At 41.7% G+C, this 18,291-nt stretch overlaps 1 protein-coding gene across 4 annotated transcripts in view; it reads left to right on the forward strand.

The window, feature by feature from the left end:
* Positions 1 to 18,291, forward strand: part of SH3PXD2B (SH3 and PX domains 2B) — a 1,471,413-nt gene that overhangs the window by 1,421,685 nt on the left and 31,437 nt on the right. For all 4 annotated transcript variants that reach the window (XM_044069105.1, XM_044069106.1, XM_044069107.1 and 1 more), the window contains one exon: positions 1,742 to 1,791. In XM_044069105.1, coding sequence (XP_043925040.1) covers positions 1,742 to 1,791 — 50 coding nt within the window. The remainder of the gene's footprint in view (positions 1 to 1,741; positions 1,792 to 18,291) is intronic.

An 18,291-nucleotide genomic window follows, 5' to 3' on the forward strand; every position in this document is an offset into this window, starting at 1 on the left:
TCCTGAAGCACTGAGTTCAATTCATGTTATTGTGCTTGGCTAGACATTTTAATGCCCCTCTTAGGGAGCAGTTTTGGGGAATATTGTAAGGTAAGAGACTGAGTGATTGATATAATAATTAAGGTGTTTATTTATTTATTTATTTTACATTTAGTCTAACTGGATATGTCCATTTTCAGTAGAGGCCCGAGGAGAAAAGCTCCGAGACAATAACAAGGACAAAAAAAAAATTTATACAAATAATCCGCAAGAAATAGAGATTACAAATAAATAATTGTATAGTTCCCAAGAAAAAAATGTTAAATACAAGAATAATTACATGAGTAAACAATTGAATGCCAGTAAAATAAATTTTTTTTTTTTTTTTGAGAGCCAAAAAAGAAATAGTTCTTGTTCAGTTTCAGTAAGCATAAAAAATCAAAATAAAAATAAAAATTTATATAAGAAAAAGCGAAAAGATATTTAATATCCATAAAACTTCATATAGCATAGTGGGGAGATACAAAAAAGGGAGCAAGAAGTTTAAACATGCCATATATGGAAGGTAGAGGAGTTACAGCAAAAAGAAATCCAGTTTGAGAGTTAGAGTAGAAAGAGGAGAATACATATCAGTCAGGCTGAGAGCAGGGCAGAGCCATTTGGTTTTAATGAAGTTTTTCAACTAATTCTTGAAAAGGTTGGTGGAAGTAAGGGATGTGATCTCAGTTGGAAGTTTGTTCCAAGAATTGACAACTGCATTTGAGAATAGGCAGTCACCAGCTTTGTTAAAGGATTTAGTAGTGGCGACTTGTAGTTTTTTAGCTGATCTTAGGGTAGGAAGGTTTTTATAAGAATTTACTAGGTTACATAGTATGGGAGTGTTTGAAGGATGATGTAAAATCTTGTGAATAAAAATGAGTTGCTGGTAAACTTGTTAGTTTTGTACTTCCAGCCATCCGAGATGTCTAAGGTTAAGGCAGTGGTGAGTACGGAAGGGGGCACTGGTGGCAAATTTAGCTATGTTGTAGGTGGAAGGTAGGTATTGTATGTAGGTGTTTATCTTACATTCACAAGATACAGGGTTTGATTCTCACCATTAGAAGGAAATTAGCTAAACTTAAAATGGCCAACAAGGGCTGCTGACCTAGTACTTACCTATGAACGTCTGCGTGTGACAAAAGCCTTGGCTTCTACTACCATGTGACCTCCAGCGCCATCAGCATTCGGCTGTCCTGTTGCTTGCTGCAAGCATTTCTTCTTTGGGAAAGGGGTGGAGTATACTTAGAGACAGTTTATGCAGTGGTAAGTGTGCTAGCACAGACGAAAGTACAGAACAGTTCCAGAACCTTAAATGTGGTCAGCAGATGTCAGGGCATTCTTACCTATTCAAATGGCTGACATATGACTCAATGTACTGTAGAATCCCTGGTTTGTCATGTGATTTCAGATGTCCCACACCACTGTAATCCCCTCAAGTTTACTGGGCCATTAGGAGGATGTTTCATGAAGTGGGAATGTAGTCCTAATGAAGAAATACAGTGTGCAGGCACTTCTGAAAGGTGGTCATTCATGGCCTGTAGGGAGACCAAGCTGTTTAATAATGATAGAATACTTTGGAACAATTTCAGATATCTAGATCTCAATGTGCACACTATGGAAGCAAAGTGTATAAATGAAGAAAACAATATGAGTGATATTTTAGCTAGATCTGTGACCTATATAATTATGAAATGACTCTCTTTCATGTCTGTTTTCTCAACAGAAGCCCCTGATAAAAGGCAAAGACCCCCACCTCGCAGAGACCTTACAATTGTAAGTATATTTTTTCTGTTTTTACTTATTGGAATCTGTAGGTGAAAATGTGACTGCTTTGTCTTTTTATCTTACCTTAACCAGTGGATTAATGGATAACTTTGCAGTTTGATAGCCTAAAGTTTGGTTACTGAAAAGATTTGTCCATCCCACCCAGCTGATATTCACCCAACAACATGTTTTACCAAGGTGCCTGTAATTATTTTTCAGTGCAGCCAAAATAATTTCATAAGAAGAGGGGCAATAATTCTAACCTTAATGCTACAATATTGCTCACTATCTGTAATATACGGACTGCAGAATGCTCTCTTAAGCTTATTTAAAGTAAACTGGAAAATAAACAGTAACCTATATTTTGATGCGTCAATAACACGCAGCACACATTGCTGTAATGCATTTATATAATTAAAATGTATAGGTTACCATAATCTGATGTCTTTCAATTTATGCTGGCCTCCAGGAGTGTGTGTGTGTGTGTGTGTGTGTGTGTGTGTGTGTGTGTGTGTGTGTGTGTGTGTGTGTGTGTGTGTGTGTGTGTGTGTGTGTATGTAAATATGTATATCTATATTTATCTATGTCTCTATCTATATTTCTGGGAAAGCATACCCTTACCTAGCACACGTTAATGTCCTGTTTTCATCCTAGAGGCTGCTTAGATCATCTAGATAACAAAAGTTCAAATTCCAGAAAAATACATCCAAGGCAGGTGGCAGTTCTGTCATCTCATCTGCCACATGCCTTAGCTGTGGAACAACCTTGCAAATGATCTCAGAAAGGTCTTGTGCTTAATGTTAATTCAGAAAATTGCTTAGAACATAATATGTAAACTAGAGTCTTTCTAAGCAGCATGTAGTCACTTATCCTGTGATTTATCTCACTCTCTTTCCTGGTCTTACTTTTAACCACACACACATGTTAAGATACAAACGTAGATTCATAGATTAGTACTAGGGTAACTGCCCTTGCAAGCCATTTTAAGCCTAGCCAATTATCCCTTGCAATACTCAAACCCTCCACCTTGTGTTTGTAAGGCAAACACCGTAACCATTAGGCCAACCTCCCAACCCGCTGCTGCCTTCCCTGACCCTTTGTTGATAGCCTGCTGCTTTTGAGTAGCTGCCCCTTTCTTCTAGCCCCTCTCTGTCTCTTCCTTCATGGTCACTTATTTGTTTTCACTTCGTAACCCTTGAGTGTTTTCTAACTGTCTCATAAGTGCGGCAAGATGGTCAAAAATTATCTCCCTGACCTTTTAAGGACTGTGCCAAAAATTACTTTCGAGTCCAAGGCAAGGATTTCTCTTTGGACATACTTTGAAAAGATAAATGTTTTGGAATATCAGACAATATGTGTTTATGCTTCTGACCCATACAACAGATTTTTCCCTTACATACAGCACTGAATTTCTATGAACTAGAATTTGTAGCCAGTTTACATTTCTGCTAGCTTCTTCCATCTTCAGAACATACCAAGAATTGAAGTGGATAAAGTAGTAGTAGTCTTCTTTCAGCTACTCCCGTTAGGGATCGCCACAGCAGATCAACTGATGTCCTTCAAGAATGCAACTGCAGTCATAACATGTGGGTTGTCCTGCCTCAGGCAGCCCTCGGTCGGCCGGATTCCAAAGTCTGGGTCAGACGTCGGCTGATGTTGCATTTCTCTCCGACGTCAGAGCGGCTGGAGTACATAAGCATCAGCCGACGCCATTTTCTTCAGTCTTTCTTGCCGCGTGGTGCCCGAAGCAGAAGCAGTTCGCAAGTGCCGGTCGGTCAGCTCCTGTATTCTACGATACCAAAGTCATCAAAAAAGCTAAGTACCCCGTTGGGGACCTTTTCTTGCCTCAGCCGATGTCAGAAATTACTGAAAAAGTTAACAATTGTCTTTCTTGTGGTAAACAAATACCTCATAAGGATTTCCACTCTTACTGTCTCCCTTGCCTGAGCCCAGACCACGACATCTCGGCCTGTGTAGCCTGTGCTCGCTTCAACAAGCGCACTCTCAGGCGCCGGGCGGAGTTCGCTGAAGACTTCTTCGGCGATAATTTTGCTTACACCATGCCATCGGATCTCCCGACATCGCAAACTCCCAAAAAGCGAAAAGACCGGGACCGACATCCTCGGCCCGCGTCTACTACCGACTCCATGCCAAAACCTACCGCGAGTGCTCCGGTTCCCTCTGAGACGGTCTCTCCACCGCTCCGAAACGAAGACACCGCTTTACCGACGACTCCGATTCCAGACATTACTCCGATGCCAGTTATAGATTTTCCTCCGGATACCGAAACCGAGGAAATGCCTGAGACCATTGCTGTAGACAAGGTCACTCCTGCACGTGGAGCTGCCAGGCCCCCCCTATGGCCATGTCTATTAAGGCCTACACTAGGGCTAAGGCAGCCAGCAAAACAAAGCATATTACTTCTAAATCCTTACCTCAGCCGACTCCAGAGACACAAATTATGTCCATGGCTGCTGATTTAATTTCCATGATTAGAGGTTCACAGGCCCATCCTGAGAGAGGATCCCAGCCCCCCTCCTGATAAAAGGCCCCAGGTTGAACCCTCTGACCCTACTCCTTCAGATGAAGATTCTGAGGGCTCTGTCCACTCTGATAGCCAGGAAGAGCTCTTTCAGACCTATGAGGACTCGGATGCAGAAGATTCCATCCCCTCGGCCTCCCCTCCTGAGGATATTTCTTTTGGGGAAGTTCTGCACACCATGAGGGAACATTTCAAGTGGCAAAGTCAGGAATATTCTGATTCTAGGAAACGCCTTAGGACTTTCCTTAAGAAGCCTCAGCACAGGCCCTTAGCTATTCCTCCTGTACTTGATGTTCTGGATGATTTGTATTCTGACTCTAGTGCTACCCTGATTCTCTTCCTCCTGCTCCAGCCAAGCCAGACAGGTATTACAGGGTCCCAGAAACTCATTCCTATTTATTCAGGGCCCATACTGCTGATTTGGAAACTATTTCACAGGGGCCTAAAGGAGTTTCAGCCTCCACCTCAAAAATCCTTTGCCCTCCAACAGGGAAGCTAGGTCATTAGAGATGGGGCAAAAGGTTTACACATCCACTACCTTATCTATGAGAGCTTTAAATTGCCTTTTCATATGTTACAATATCAGGATTATCTGTTAGAAGATTTACAAAAACATTAGCCACTCCTGATCCTTTAGACAGGAAGACTTTGCAGGAAGCTGTACATAACACTCAGCAAGTAAGCAATCACTTCCTGCAGTGTGGATATGATGCACTGGAAGCTTCTTGTAGGGCAGCTATGACAGGGGCAGTCATTCGTAGACATGCTTGGTTAAAGATCAACCTCTACCAGATCATGTAAAAGCAAAACTTCTGGATGCACCTTTGGAAAAGAACAAGCTTTTTGGTGCAAATGCTAAGGATGTGTTAAAGACCATCGAAGAAAAAGCAAAATCAGTTCAGACAGTGAAAGATTTCCTCCAGGTTCAACCCCCCAGATTCAGTAGGAATTGGCCTTCAAAAAACTGGTCCTTTCCTAATCCAGAAAAGTTTCAAAGGGGTAAGAACAGACGTGGCCGAGGAAGAGGCCAATACAGAGGCCCTTACAGGGGCCGACAATGGCAGCCAGGAAACCAAAGAAGTAACGCAGGGGTTTCACCTGCCCCACAACCACAATCTCAATGACTTTCCTCTACTACCGCCTACCAGGGAGCAACTAGAAGCTCCCTTGGGCGGGAAGTTATCTCTGTTTGCAGAAAACTGGCACAGACTGACAAAGGACAAATGGATTTTGGACATTATAGACCGAGGGTACAGGTTTCATTTTCATACCTTACCAAGAAAACAAGGCATGCCAAACCTACCACAAAATCAGAGGGCAGAGGCTATCAAGCAAATCACTCTGCTGACTCGGATGAAAGCAATAGAAAGAGTTCCACAACAAGAACAAGACCAGGGGTTTTACTCAAGACTGTTCCTTGTTCCAAGAAAAGAATTTCAATGGAGACCAATACTGGACTTGTCCACATTAAACACCTTTCTCATAGTACCAAAGTTCAAAATGCTGACTCTACAGCAACTCCTTCCCATGCTGGGCAAGGAGTCGTGGCTGATTACTCTGGACCTCAAGGAGGCATACCTGCATGTCCCTATCAGACACAGCTGCAGAAGATACCTCAGATTTCTTGCAGGGCCAGAGCATTATCAATTCTCAGCATTGCCATTTGGCTTATCTACTGTGCCCAGAGTATTCACAAAATGCCTGGCTTCAGTAATTGCTCATTGCAGGCTCCAGGGATACAAATTTACCCGTACCTGGACGACTGCCTCATACAAGCGGACGACAAATTGATGTTGACAAAAAACCTGGATTATGTCATACGATGACTTCAAGCTCTGGGATACACAGTCAACTTCCAAAAATCAAGACTGCAGCCATCCCAGCAAATAATCTTCTTAGGAGCCAAACTAGACACAGCCTCTCAGATGGCTTACCTGACAGAAGACAAGCAAGAGAAGTTAACTCATTATTTCAAAGGTTTAGCAAAACTCACCCAGATGACTGCAAGGAGATTCCTACAGGCCCTGGGTTACATGGCATCTTGAATTCTCCTGGTTCCATTAGCAAGACTACACATGAGAAAGCTTCAATGGTACCTAAAAAGCATTTGGTCTCAACACAGCAACAACTTGGAGACAATCATACCACTCATTCCATGCCTACAAAAGGAATTCCTATGGTGGGCCTCGGTGAGCCAGGCAAACACAGGTATGTAATTCAAAAAACCACAGATAACACAGACCATGACTACAGACGCCTCAGACCTTGGATGGGGGGCGCACATGGAAGGCAGGTGTATACAAGGACAATGGTCTCCAAAGGAAACACATCTGCATATAAACCAAAAGGAAATGCTGGCAGTAATGCATGCCATCGAGGCCTTTCAACACCAACTCCAGCAAGGCCATTTACTGATACGGACAGACAACACCACTGTGATGTGGTACATAAACAAGCAAGGGGGCACCCACTCTTACCCCCTTTGCAGACTGACAATTCAGCTTTGGGAGAAATCACTGAGCCTAAACATCCAGTTACGATCCCAGTTTGTTCCAGGAAAAGACAATGTGTTGGCGGACAGCCTAAGCAGGAATTTCACAGATCCACACGAGTGGAGGTTACATCCGAAGGCCTTCAGACAACTCACTTCGACATGGGGCAAGCCAGAAGTGGACCTATTTGCCTCTCACCTCAACCATCTTCTACCAAAATTCTGCACAAGGACATACCATCCAAAAGCTTGGAAAATAGATGCCCTCTCATTCAACTGGAACTCCCTAGCAATCTATGCATTCCCACCTCTGCCACTGATGACCTCAGTATTACTAAAGATCAAAGCAGAGAAACCCAAGGGAATCATAATAGCTCCGGACTGGCCAAGACAACACTGGTACCCACTACTACAGTGCATATGTCACACCAGGAGGTGGGCCCTTCCCCACTGGCCTCTACTTTTGACTCAACACAATTTCGAAACACTGCATCCAAATCTTCAGACACTGCAGCTAACAGCCTGGGAGATCCCATAAATAAATTCAGCTTATCTCTCTCCAAGGAAGTTCAGCGGATACTAACAGAGGCTCTAAGACCATTCACCAGAAAGGTTTACTTAGCAAAGTGGAAAAGATTCAGCAATTGGAATACCAGCAAGGGACATGATGCATCATTGTTGAACATCCCACTCATCTTGGAATATTTGGCAGATATGTTAAAGAACGGCCTCTCATATTCTTCCATAAAGATACATGCATCTGCTATTTCAGCTAGATACAACACTGATCTTCCTGTTTTTTCTCACCCTTTACTAAGGCAATTCCTCAGGGGAATCAAGAACATTAAGCCACCAAGAAAGGCCCCAGCCTGGGACCTCAATTTTGTCCTAGAAAAACTGACTCTACCTCCATTTGAGCCTGCAGCTTCAGTTGACTTGCAATTTCTCTCATGGAAGACAGCTTTCCTGTTAGCAATTACCTCAGCAAGAAGGGTTTCGGAGTTACAGGCCCTAATGGCAATAACCACCCTTTATTATTTTTCACAGAGACAGGGTTTCATTAAGGACCCAACCCTACTTTTATGCCAAAGGTGGTATCTAGGGTTTCTTTAAATCAAGCCATTCATCTGCCTGCCTTCTTCCCCAATCCTGAGAATAAGGGGGAAAGACTGTTGCATACCTTGGACATTCACAGGCAACTTCGATACTACCTGGACAGAACCAAGGCCAGTAGGAAGTCTGAACAACTTTTTGTAGCTTACGCCCCTGCAGTCCAAGGAAAAGCAATTTCAAAACAGACTATTTCTAAATGGATTGGACATTGCATCAGATTCTGTTATTCCTTTCATGGAAAGACTGTTCCAGCCAATGTCAGATCACATTCCACTAGAGCTACAGCCACTTCTACAGCATTCTTAAGAGGGGTGCCTACCAAGGACATTCTAGAAGCTGCTACATGGAGCTCCGTGCATACATTCTCCAAACACTACAATCTCTCTCTATACTCCAGATCCAGAGCAGGCTTTGCTTCGTCAGTCCTGCAGGGTTTGATTGCCACTCCATCTTTTTCCTGGAGCATTCCTCCTCCCTCAGCTAAGCTATGGTATTCTACCCACATGTTATAGGTTCATAGGTTGGTACTAGGCTATCAGCCCTAGGGCCTATACAAGCCTAGCCATAACAATTCCCTGGCTATTTCTTCCCACATTATTTACTTTCCTGGACCCCTGTCTAGCAGGGCGACTGACGTGATCCCTGGGGTGAATTTCCTTTCTCCCATCCAATTGTCAAGGTTCCTCTTGAAGAGGTCCAAAGAGGCACTCTGCTTGACATGTATGGGCAATCTATTCCAGAGTCCGGAGAGTCTCTGGGTCAGGAACCTATCCCTCCAGCATGTTTTGTTTATTGTGATGACAAGGTTTAGATCCCTGGAGCATGTAGCTCTGAGGGATTGGGATTTCTTTAAGTGTAGCATGTCCAACAGCTCTGGGTTTGACATGGCCTTGTATGTTAAGCAGAGATCGCCTCTGAGTAGACGATATGCGACAGAGTATAGCTGGAGTTTTTTAAGGCGGTCAGCGTATGGCATCTGCTTTAGGCCTGTGATTCTTTTAGTGAGGTATTTCTGAGGCCTTTCCAGTTGTTGCAGATGTCTTGAGAGGTACATACCAAATGGGGCGTTGTATTCTATAATGGGTATAATGAGGGATGAGTACAGTGGGACAATGACCTCCTTTATGACTGCAGTTGCATTCTTGAAGGACATAGTACAGTTTTGTACCTACCATAAATGTAGATGTCCGATAGACTTGCAACTGCAGTCAGATTTTCCCTCCCTCCATACCCCTCTATGCCTAGGGTCCACTCCTATCCCTGTTTCTCTTAGCTGGGGATATCTGTTATGGTGTATTTGTTTTATTGCTCATTTATTTGTTTGGAATCCTGTTTGTGTCTCCCAATTTGATTACAGCCTTCCTTGGAGGGCACCTGGCATCTGGGGCAAGAAACACTGAAGAAAATGGCGTCGGCTGATGCTTATGTACTCCAGCCGCTCTGACGTCGGAGAGAAATGCGACATCAGCCGACGTCGGACCCAGACTTTGGAATCCGGCCGACCGAGGGCTGCCTGAGGCAGGACAACCCACATGTTATGACTGCAGTTGCATGTCTATCGGACATCTACATTTATGGTAGGTACAAAACTGTACTTTTCCATTTCTTCCTGTCCTCTGCATCTTGCTCTGTCACACCAACCACCTGCATGTCCTCTCTCACCACATCCATAAACCTTATCTTAGGCCTTCCTCTTTTCGTGTTACCTGGCAGCTTCATCCTTAACATCCTTTTCCCAACGTACTGTGCATCCCTCCTCAGCACATGTCCAAACCAACGTAATCTTGCCTCTCTGGCTTTGTCTCCAAACCTTCCAACCTGGGCTGACCATCTAATATACATATTCCTAATCCTGTCCACCCTCGTCACACCCAGTGCAAATCTTAACATCTTCAACTCTGCCACGTCAAGCTCTAACTCTTGCCTTTTTGTCAATGCCACTGTCTCCAAACCATATAACATAGCTGGTCTCACTACCCTCTTGTAGACCTTCCCTTTCACTCTTACTGGTACTCTTCTGTCACAAATCATTCCTGACACTCTTCTCCACCCACTCCATCCTGCCTGTACTCTCTTCTTCACCTCTCTTCCACACTCACCATTACTCTGAACTGTTGATCCCAAGTACTTAAACTCATTCACCTTCGCCAACTCTTCTCCCTGCATCCTCACCATTCCTCTATCCTCCCTCTCATTCACACACATATATTCTGTCTTAGTCCTGCTGACCTTCATTCCTCTTCTCTCTAGAGCATATCTCCATCTCTCCATGGTCTCCTCCACCTGTTCCCTACTCTCACTACAGATCACAATGTCATCTGCAAACATCATAGTTCACGGGGACTCCTGTCTGACCTCGTCTGTCAACGTGTCCATCACCATTGCAAATAAGAAAGGGCTCAGAGCTGATCCTTGATGTAATCCTACCTCCACCTTAAACACATCCATCACTCCCACCGCAGACCTCACTGCTGTCATATCCTGTAGTGCTTTGATAAAATAAGCATTTTCAAAATTTTTAAGCATAAGACTCAAGGGATGGCAACATCCAGTTAGGTTTATTTGTCTAGCAACCATTTGTTGCAGTTTAGAGTCTTATTGACAAGTAGTTATGTTTTCTATCTTTTTTTTCCCCTTTCCTTCAGACGTACTTTGGTTTCCTGGGGTTCCTGTTGACCTTTTCATTTTTTGCGCTCCAGTGAAATAAGTTCTCTTTTCTTTCCCTAGTTAACCCATTCTTAAATGTTTTTATTTGCTTTTGTGACAATGAAATGAGATAATAATCCTGACAAAGTTCACATATTCTTAAGAGGCATGCGAAATGTACAACACTGATAACTTCTTCAACATGATGACATATGAAGAAACTGCTGTAGTGTGCTGCCATCTGGTGGTAAATTTGTTAGTTGCTTGTCTTCATGACTATTCTTTCAAGCAAGTTGCAATGTCTTGCAACTATTTTAGTAACAGCCATACCGCTCAACCTATTAGCTCAAGAAATCTGGACAAAGCCTGACATAGGGAAGGGATAAGGGTCCAAAAATTAGAGTCCCTACTTCTTATTGTTCAAAATAAATGATGCAGAACCTGTTGCCCTAATTAAATCAGAGTGATAGTTATAAACTGTCCCTGATGCTATCCCCCAGTTATTCCTAGCTATGTCTAGACTTCTTAAACATAGAAGATGAGAGGTATGCAGGGATCCCTTCCCATGTAGACCATGGTAAAAGTACATGAAAAAATATCTATTTGCATCTCTCTCGCTCTCTATGTATATGTACATGGGTCTCCTTCTGTTTGTAGAAAACACAGTTCATCGAAAAACAGAAGGTCGAACCCACTTAAGCAAAAGTGCACTACATCGGAAGTGCACTTTCGGAAAAGATGATTCACCGAAGCACGTTACAGTGGGGATGAGGAAATATATCCGTTTCCCCAGTGTAGTGGATCTTGGAGTTAGTATATTTAAGTAGGAGGGTACGGGGGAGTGCAGGGGGGCTTGCCCCCCCCTGCAAAACAGTGTCTGCAGTAGCTTTTTATTTATTTTTTTCTGATTTGGTGAATCAGCTTTTGTGAAAGTGCACTTTCACTGTAGTGCACTTTCACGGAACTGGGGTTTTACTTTACTTTTCTGGGTACACACACACACACACACACACATATATATATATATATATATATATATATATATATATATATATATATATATATATGGGTCTACTTCATTTGATAGAAAGCACATTTCACTGAAACTCATTTGATATAAGTCTCATTTCGCTGAAAATAAATTCCCTGAGCACAATTCACTGAAAGCTCACTTCACTGATATTTTATGGAGGGGTGTAACGATAGCAGTGTTCTATAACGCGTACTGTATCTTGTGGTTATACTAAAGCTGAACAGTTTTAGATGGGGTTCTCACCTGGTAATTGTTGCTTTGTGGACTACCTGCCATTTTGTGGCACTGACACTTGCTAGTGTTACATATTACGTGTGTGAATGGTCCTGTGAGACTAATTGCAGTGATGTAATACATAAGCTTAGTGTTGAAGACTGGCACTCGTGTGGTTGAATCTCTAGGATTGGCTTCTGTGACGTGGCATGAATACTTGATGCAGAATGCCAGCAGTGGTTTCAGTGGACGTGCTATGGCATAGATGCTTGTCACAGACTGCCTTGTAAGTCAAGTCTTATAACTGTTCTACAGAGACTTGTTGCAGTGTGGCACTGTAGCCAAGTAGCAGTCAGTGTGATGTGGCAAAAAAAAATAATGCACTGCAATCACAATTTATGGCCTCTACATTTGATGGGGTCTGCAGTATGGTTGTAGCTTAGTGCTGTGGCATAACCTGTATCTTCTATGGATGGTGCATTATGGCTTCCATGTGTACAATTTGTAAATTCCTGGGTACACCCCTTTTCTCTGATAGCTGCTGGATCTTGGGGAGTGTGGTGAGGGAGTAATGCATTTATGTTAAAATATATGCTTGCTGTTAATGAGAACATTTGTTTTCTTAAAAATTACTGTGTGGTTCACTTAGTCACCACAATACTTTTCTGTGCTGTTCCTCTTTTAGTAGTGGTCAGAAAAAATATCTAGAATACTGTAAAATACATTTTTCTAATAATCCGTATCACATTTCTTAGTAAGTGGCAACACAAAATTGATTTGCTTTGTTGACCCATTAGGGAATTGGCCAAATGTAATATGTCAACCATGACATAAACACCTGGCACAAAAAATGTAGCAATGTTAATACAAATTTTATAACAACATTTTCAGATTTCTTTGGTGGGGTTGAATGGGTTGCCTTGCATGACTGTAGTGCTATTTCTTCTGTAATAATGTGTACTGCCTTATCTTTCAACAGCTATGATTTAGGCCCTCAAATTTACTCCTGCTTCAACTACCAGTGCTCATCATAAAGTCAAACCCGTTTATGGGTTCACACCTTATTAAATACATTAACTAAGCATATACAATAATTCCCTTCCACTAACTATATAGAGTCTACATAAAGACCATCTGTTGTGAAAATAAGATAGAGCTTCCCTTTATGACACTATGCTATGATTTTTAAAGGCCAGTGTTACAATTTTAATACTCGGAGGCTCTGAGGTATGAGTACTACATATTCTGTCACATACAGTTTGCACAAAATTTATAGCTTAATTTATATATGACAACAGAGTACTGTTTGTATAAGTACACTCCTTACAAATGGTTAAAGTACTTGGTTGTGTTCTATAGTCTTCTAGAACATTTTACAAATGTTTAATTGGGACAAAACCTATAGGATATTTTACATATGACATCATAATAACACCTGTACTGATACTCTCCTCTGTCCTGTATTACATGTATGGAAGAGAAGCGGATTATAAAGGGTTGATCCATAGAAATCACTTCAGCTAGCAGATCTAGGAGGCTTTCTCTCTGATCCCCTCCCTGCAGGAGGAATAAAGACACCTTGTTGGAGTTTCAAAACATTTTTTTAGTTCAGTATGCAGAAGGACAAGTCTTCTTGTTCTCAATGCTGGAATATCATTTTTGGTTGATTGTATTGGTTGTAATGTTACTAAAGAGGGGCTCTCAGTACTGTGGTAAAATCCTGTTATTCTGAGTAATATCGGCTTATCTACCATAGCAAGAAGTTATAGCAATATATTGTTTTACAGCCGTGATTAACTAAATAGGCTGTCAGAAACAAAGGCTGGAATACTCAACCAGAAACACAGTAGCTGAACACGGGGAGTAAAGTTAAAATTGTTTCTACAGATCTGTTTTCTGGATTGGCTATTTCTTATATTAACAGCAACAATTAGAGAGTTAATTACCGTTTTTGTCCAAGTCCCAGGTTAAATGGTACTTGTGCTTTAACTGTATGATTTATGCTTTAGTTTCCTGAGTGCAAGCATACTTTTGATATAATTGCTTGCATGTAGACCAAGGTGGTAGAGGGTACCCAACCTGATCTGTTTTTCAAGGAAGGATATTTGGTTTCCTTCCAGGGAATGCGTAGTGAGTTTGTGCAGGGTGTGGAAGTGGAAACCTCCATTGTCAAGGAAGTCACAGTAGTGTCTGGTTAGTTGTTTTTATTATGAATCTGGAGTCTTCTATCAGACAGGTGGTGTGCCAACCTAATTTTAAATTTGTTCACAGTTTTCGCTACATAGAAACAACTACAGCCATTACACTGTGCTTGGTATACTATAAACTGTGTATTGCAATTACTAGAACAAGTGCTGTCCATTTTTCTCCTGAGTACTGGACAAAAGTAGTAGTCCTTGTTGTTGATGTAGTTGCAGTAAGTGCAAAAAGGGGGGGGGGGCACAGGGGGTAACTTCCTCTGCTGCACACCACAGGTCTGCTTTTGCATTCTACCCAGTCTGTGACATTCCCAGCTCTCTTGAAAACAAAGTAAGGATGGGATTCTAGGAGTTTTTCCAGATGTTTATTGTCTGTAATCACCACCTAGTTGTCAGTCATGATCTTTCTGATAGTTTTATAATCTATTGGAAAAATGAGAACCATGATTTTTTGCCCTGCTATGGGTCCTGGTATCACTTTCTGTTGCCTGGGGGGGGTGTCCCTGCCTCCTTTACAGTTCTGATGGGGTTGGGGATGGAATTCAGTACTCATCCCGTGAGATTTTATAATGTTTCTCTTAGTGATTTGGGGATAAATACTTTGACTGTGCAGCAGCATATTAACTCTGTTCGACTTCCTGAATAAGTTATTGGAGAGGCATTCGTTTTCAGTGTATGACTGAGTCTTAAAAAGAGGAGTGAGGACTTGCTGCGAGAGGCTGTGAATGCCAGGCAGCTGGTGGTGTTAATGATATGGTTGTAAAAATCATTCAGTGTTGTAAAAATGTTGCTGGTGAAACAGAGGTATCATTTCATCATCACTTGCTAAACAGCCTCCTCTTCCCATTATCAAAGGGTCAGGCTCAGGGCCACGACCACCCTGTAGCTATTCCAGTAGACTACTTATAAAATCTGTCATTAAAAATGAAGTAGGTGTTCCGAACGGATCTAGTAAACTTCCGAGAGTGTCTTTTCCTCCTGGGAATATATTCCTGCCCTTTTCATATGCCTCTGTTACAGCTGGATTACAGTAGCTATATGGAAGCATTGCATAATATACTTCCACATCTGTTGTGACCAGGAGTGTGGAATCTCTGACTGGAAAATATGGTTCCAGACCTTAGCCTGTTTTTTTGTGTGTCCTTTTGGATTCACTTTAGAACATCGAAAGCCCATACATTGAAATTCAAAAAAAACTGAGACCAAAATCTTGAAAATTCAGAACACTGAAAACTCAAAGCACTGAATCCCATAACATTGAAAAAACATAGGAAGCCAACATTTAATATATGCCAGCATAACTACATACAGAAACAAAAAACAAACCATATTACAATTCTTCAAATATAAGTGGGGGAGGGGGGCAAGCCCCCCCTGCACCCCCTGCTACTTAAATATATCAACTCTGAGATTGCACTGCACAGAACAAAATGGCAAACATACCATTCCGCACTTCATGACTGCCTGTTTAAATTGTAAAAAACTATCCTCAACCTTGTCCTAGAAGCACTACTTCACTGTTAAAACATTATATATTACTATATATCTCTCCAATATTTACTGGAGTTTCATAGGTAACATCAGTCATGTTCCCTTTGTTCTTGCTATACTACAATATAACACACCTTAGTGTAGTGTAGTGCGATCTCGGAGTTGATATGTTTAAGTAGCAGGGGTTGTGGGGGGTGCAGGGGGGCTTGCCCCCTGCTTATATTTGAAAATGTGTAATATGGTTGTTTTTTTATTTGTTTCTGTATGTAATTGTGATGGAATATAGTACATGTTACTTTCCCATGTTTTTCAATGTTATGGGATTCAATGTTTTAAGTTTTCAGTGTTTTGAATTTTCAAGATTTTGGTCTTAATGTTTTGAATTTCAGTGTTATAGACTTTCAGTGTTCTAAAGTGAATCTGTCCTTTCTGTTGTGTTGATCTCTGTAGATCCCTCAGCTGCTTTACCCCTTTTCAGGACCTTTTCCTCTGTTGTTGGTGCCCTTGTGGGGACCTCTGAATCAGGGTGAGAGGCTGCTTCCTCATGTGCCTCTCTGTTGGGGTCTGGCAGTTCCCGTTTGTGGCTGTCTTCCTCGGTGGTGCTGTCCTCATGTCTTGTTGCTTCATGCTGGTGCTGGATGCACCTATGTCTTTTCTAAGTTACGGCACAGTGGTGTAGCGGTAGCATTGTCACCTCACAGCAAGAGGTTCTCTGGTTCGATACTCAGCTGGAGTGCCTACTGTGCGTAGTCTGCATGTCCTCCCTGCATTTGTGTGGGTTTCCTCCAGGTGCTCTGGTTTCCTCCCACGTCACAAAGACATGCATCTGGGCTGTTTCTCCCCAGGCCTCCACTGATAATTGACTTTGTTCCAAGTCGGACTTTCCAGATAAACAAATGTTAAAATAAAAATAAATAAAAAAGTAAAAACTAAGTTCACAGTGATTCTGGTAAAGGTCCTGCTATTGCCTACTTCCCAGTGTCTCTGGTCAGCAGTAGGTATAAACTTGTGTTCCTACCTTGTGTTAGGAGTAGGGGTTAGTTTTGTCGTTCCTCCAGTGTCCAGAAAACTATTCCTCACCATTGTGTCAAGTTAACTGAATACACTTCTTGAAATGTCAACAAGGGATCTTGATTCCTCCTGCAGAGAGGACATTAGACAGAGAGTCAGTTAGATCTGTGAGCTAAAATGATTTTTATTTTTACCAATCCTTTGTGCTTTATTTTTCTTTAGTCCTGCCACCCTCTGGGTTACAAGTGCGATAATAGACATGACTTGAGCTTTCTGGATTATCTTTGTTTTGTTACATGTCTCAAAGGGCGGATGAGTCATATGTCATTTTAATGATGCTGTTTTCTAATGACATATACTACATTTCCTTTCAGCATCTAGTTTGCATACTGGATTACTGCCTGGTGCAACCATGTTATTGGAATGGTTCAGGTCATTCCCTTGCTCCTCTGAACACATCTACTGACTTGTGCAGGTCACATGCCTCACCCTCTAACAATACATTCATAAATTACTCTCACAGTTGTACAGACAGTCTTATTTCACAGTACTCTTGCATGATGTCCCGTTATCTCCAGCTGCTTCTCGTCACACTGACAGTGCTATGTACTGTAAAGTCATTTTTCACTCCTAACACTTGCAGGTAACCTGGCAGTACTACTCTGTAGTACTACATACCTTTCATTTTCTTTGCTCAAGAATTCTGCACAAAGCCAGAAGTAATGGATGAGGGGGCAAAAGCCCCATATCAGGAGCAATTGCTAGATATTATTCTAATTACTTAATAAATTAATAGAACAACAAGCTTTGCATTAACATGCATTTTCTGAACAATAAGAAGTGTGAAACATTAAAGTCTTGGGAATATGGACCGATTGTAAACCTCAATAATCTAAAAAGAAAGTCACATATCTTCTGAGCACCATGGAAAAAGATGAGGCAACATCTGGGACATTCTGCAAAACTGGGGATAGTTGTGAGGTATGCATCTCTAATTGCATGTGACATTCACTATCCACGGACATAATTGCACACAAACACCAGACCGCAGTACCTCACAGTGCTGGTACTGTAATATCACATTCACTCCTAGGTCTGTTTCACACATTGTATTTCAATTCTGCATTTGTTCTTGATAGTATCATATGTAAGTATGACATTATGGTACCTGTACTGTGTGACAGTGAGAGTCAAAACTGATTGTAACATTTTATAACCAATGTTGTGATGTGGTAGTTTTTTGCATGGCAACTTCTGATTGCTTAGCATGTGTCAGGGGGACTGAGGGGAAACAATGGAGAGACAATGTGAATATTGTTAGAGTTGTAGTAAGTTAGTGGTTACTCAAATGTTAACTTTCCTTAATTTTGTCCATTAAATGTCTTTGTAATTTTACTATCAGAAGAGGTGATTGCCAGAATTGGCTGCCTGTATAGGGTGGAGTTCTGTGGATGAAAGCAAAGACAAAACAATCACTGGTAATGGCTAATTTGGAAGGTGTATGTATGTCCAAGAATAAGGTTGAAATAAATTAGTGCGGTCATTGTTTCTCTTACTTTCCTTACAATCAACTATCAGAGATGTACATAGAAGGCTGATGTCTTTTTGGGGTAGGATATATCCATCAATATATATGTGCATAATTTTATACTAGGCTAATGACCATCAGTGTCTAAACAAGCCTAGTCATGCAACTCACCCAATTTTGTCCCATAATTTCTTGGGTTACCTATTGTGGGTATGTTAGTAGAGAGGCAGCTAATGGCTATGG

This window comes from Protopterus annectens, chromosome 4.part0 (assembly GCF_019279795.1).
Source record: "Protopterus annectens isolate FY-2018-M chromosome 4.part0, PAN1.0, whole genome shotgun sequence".
NCBI classification, from domain to species: Eukaryota; Metazoa; Chordata; order Ceratodontiformes; family Protopteridae; genus Protopterus; species Protopterus annectens.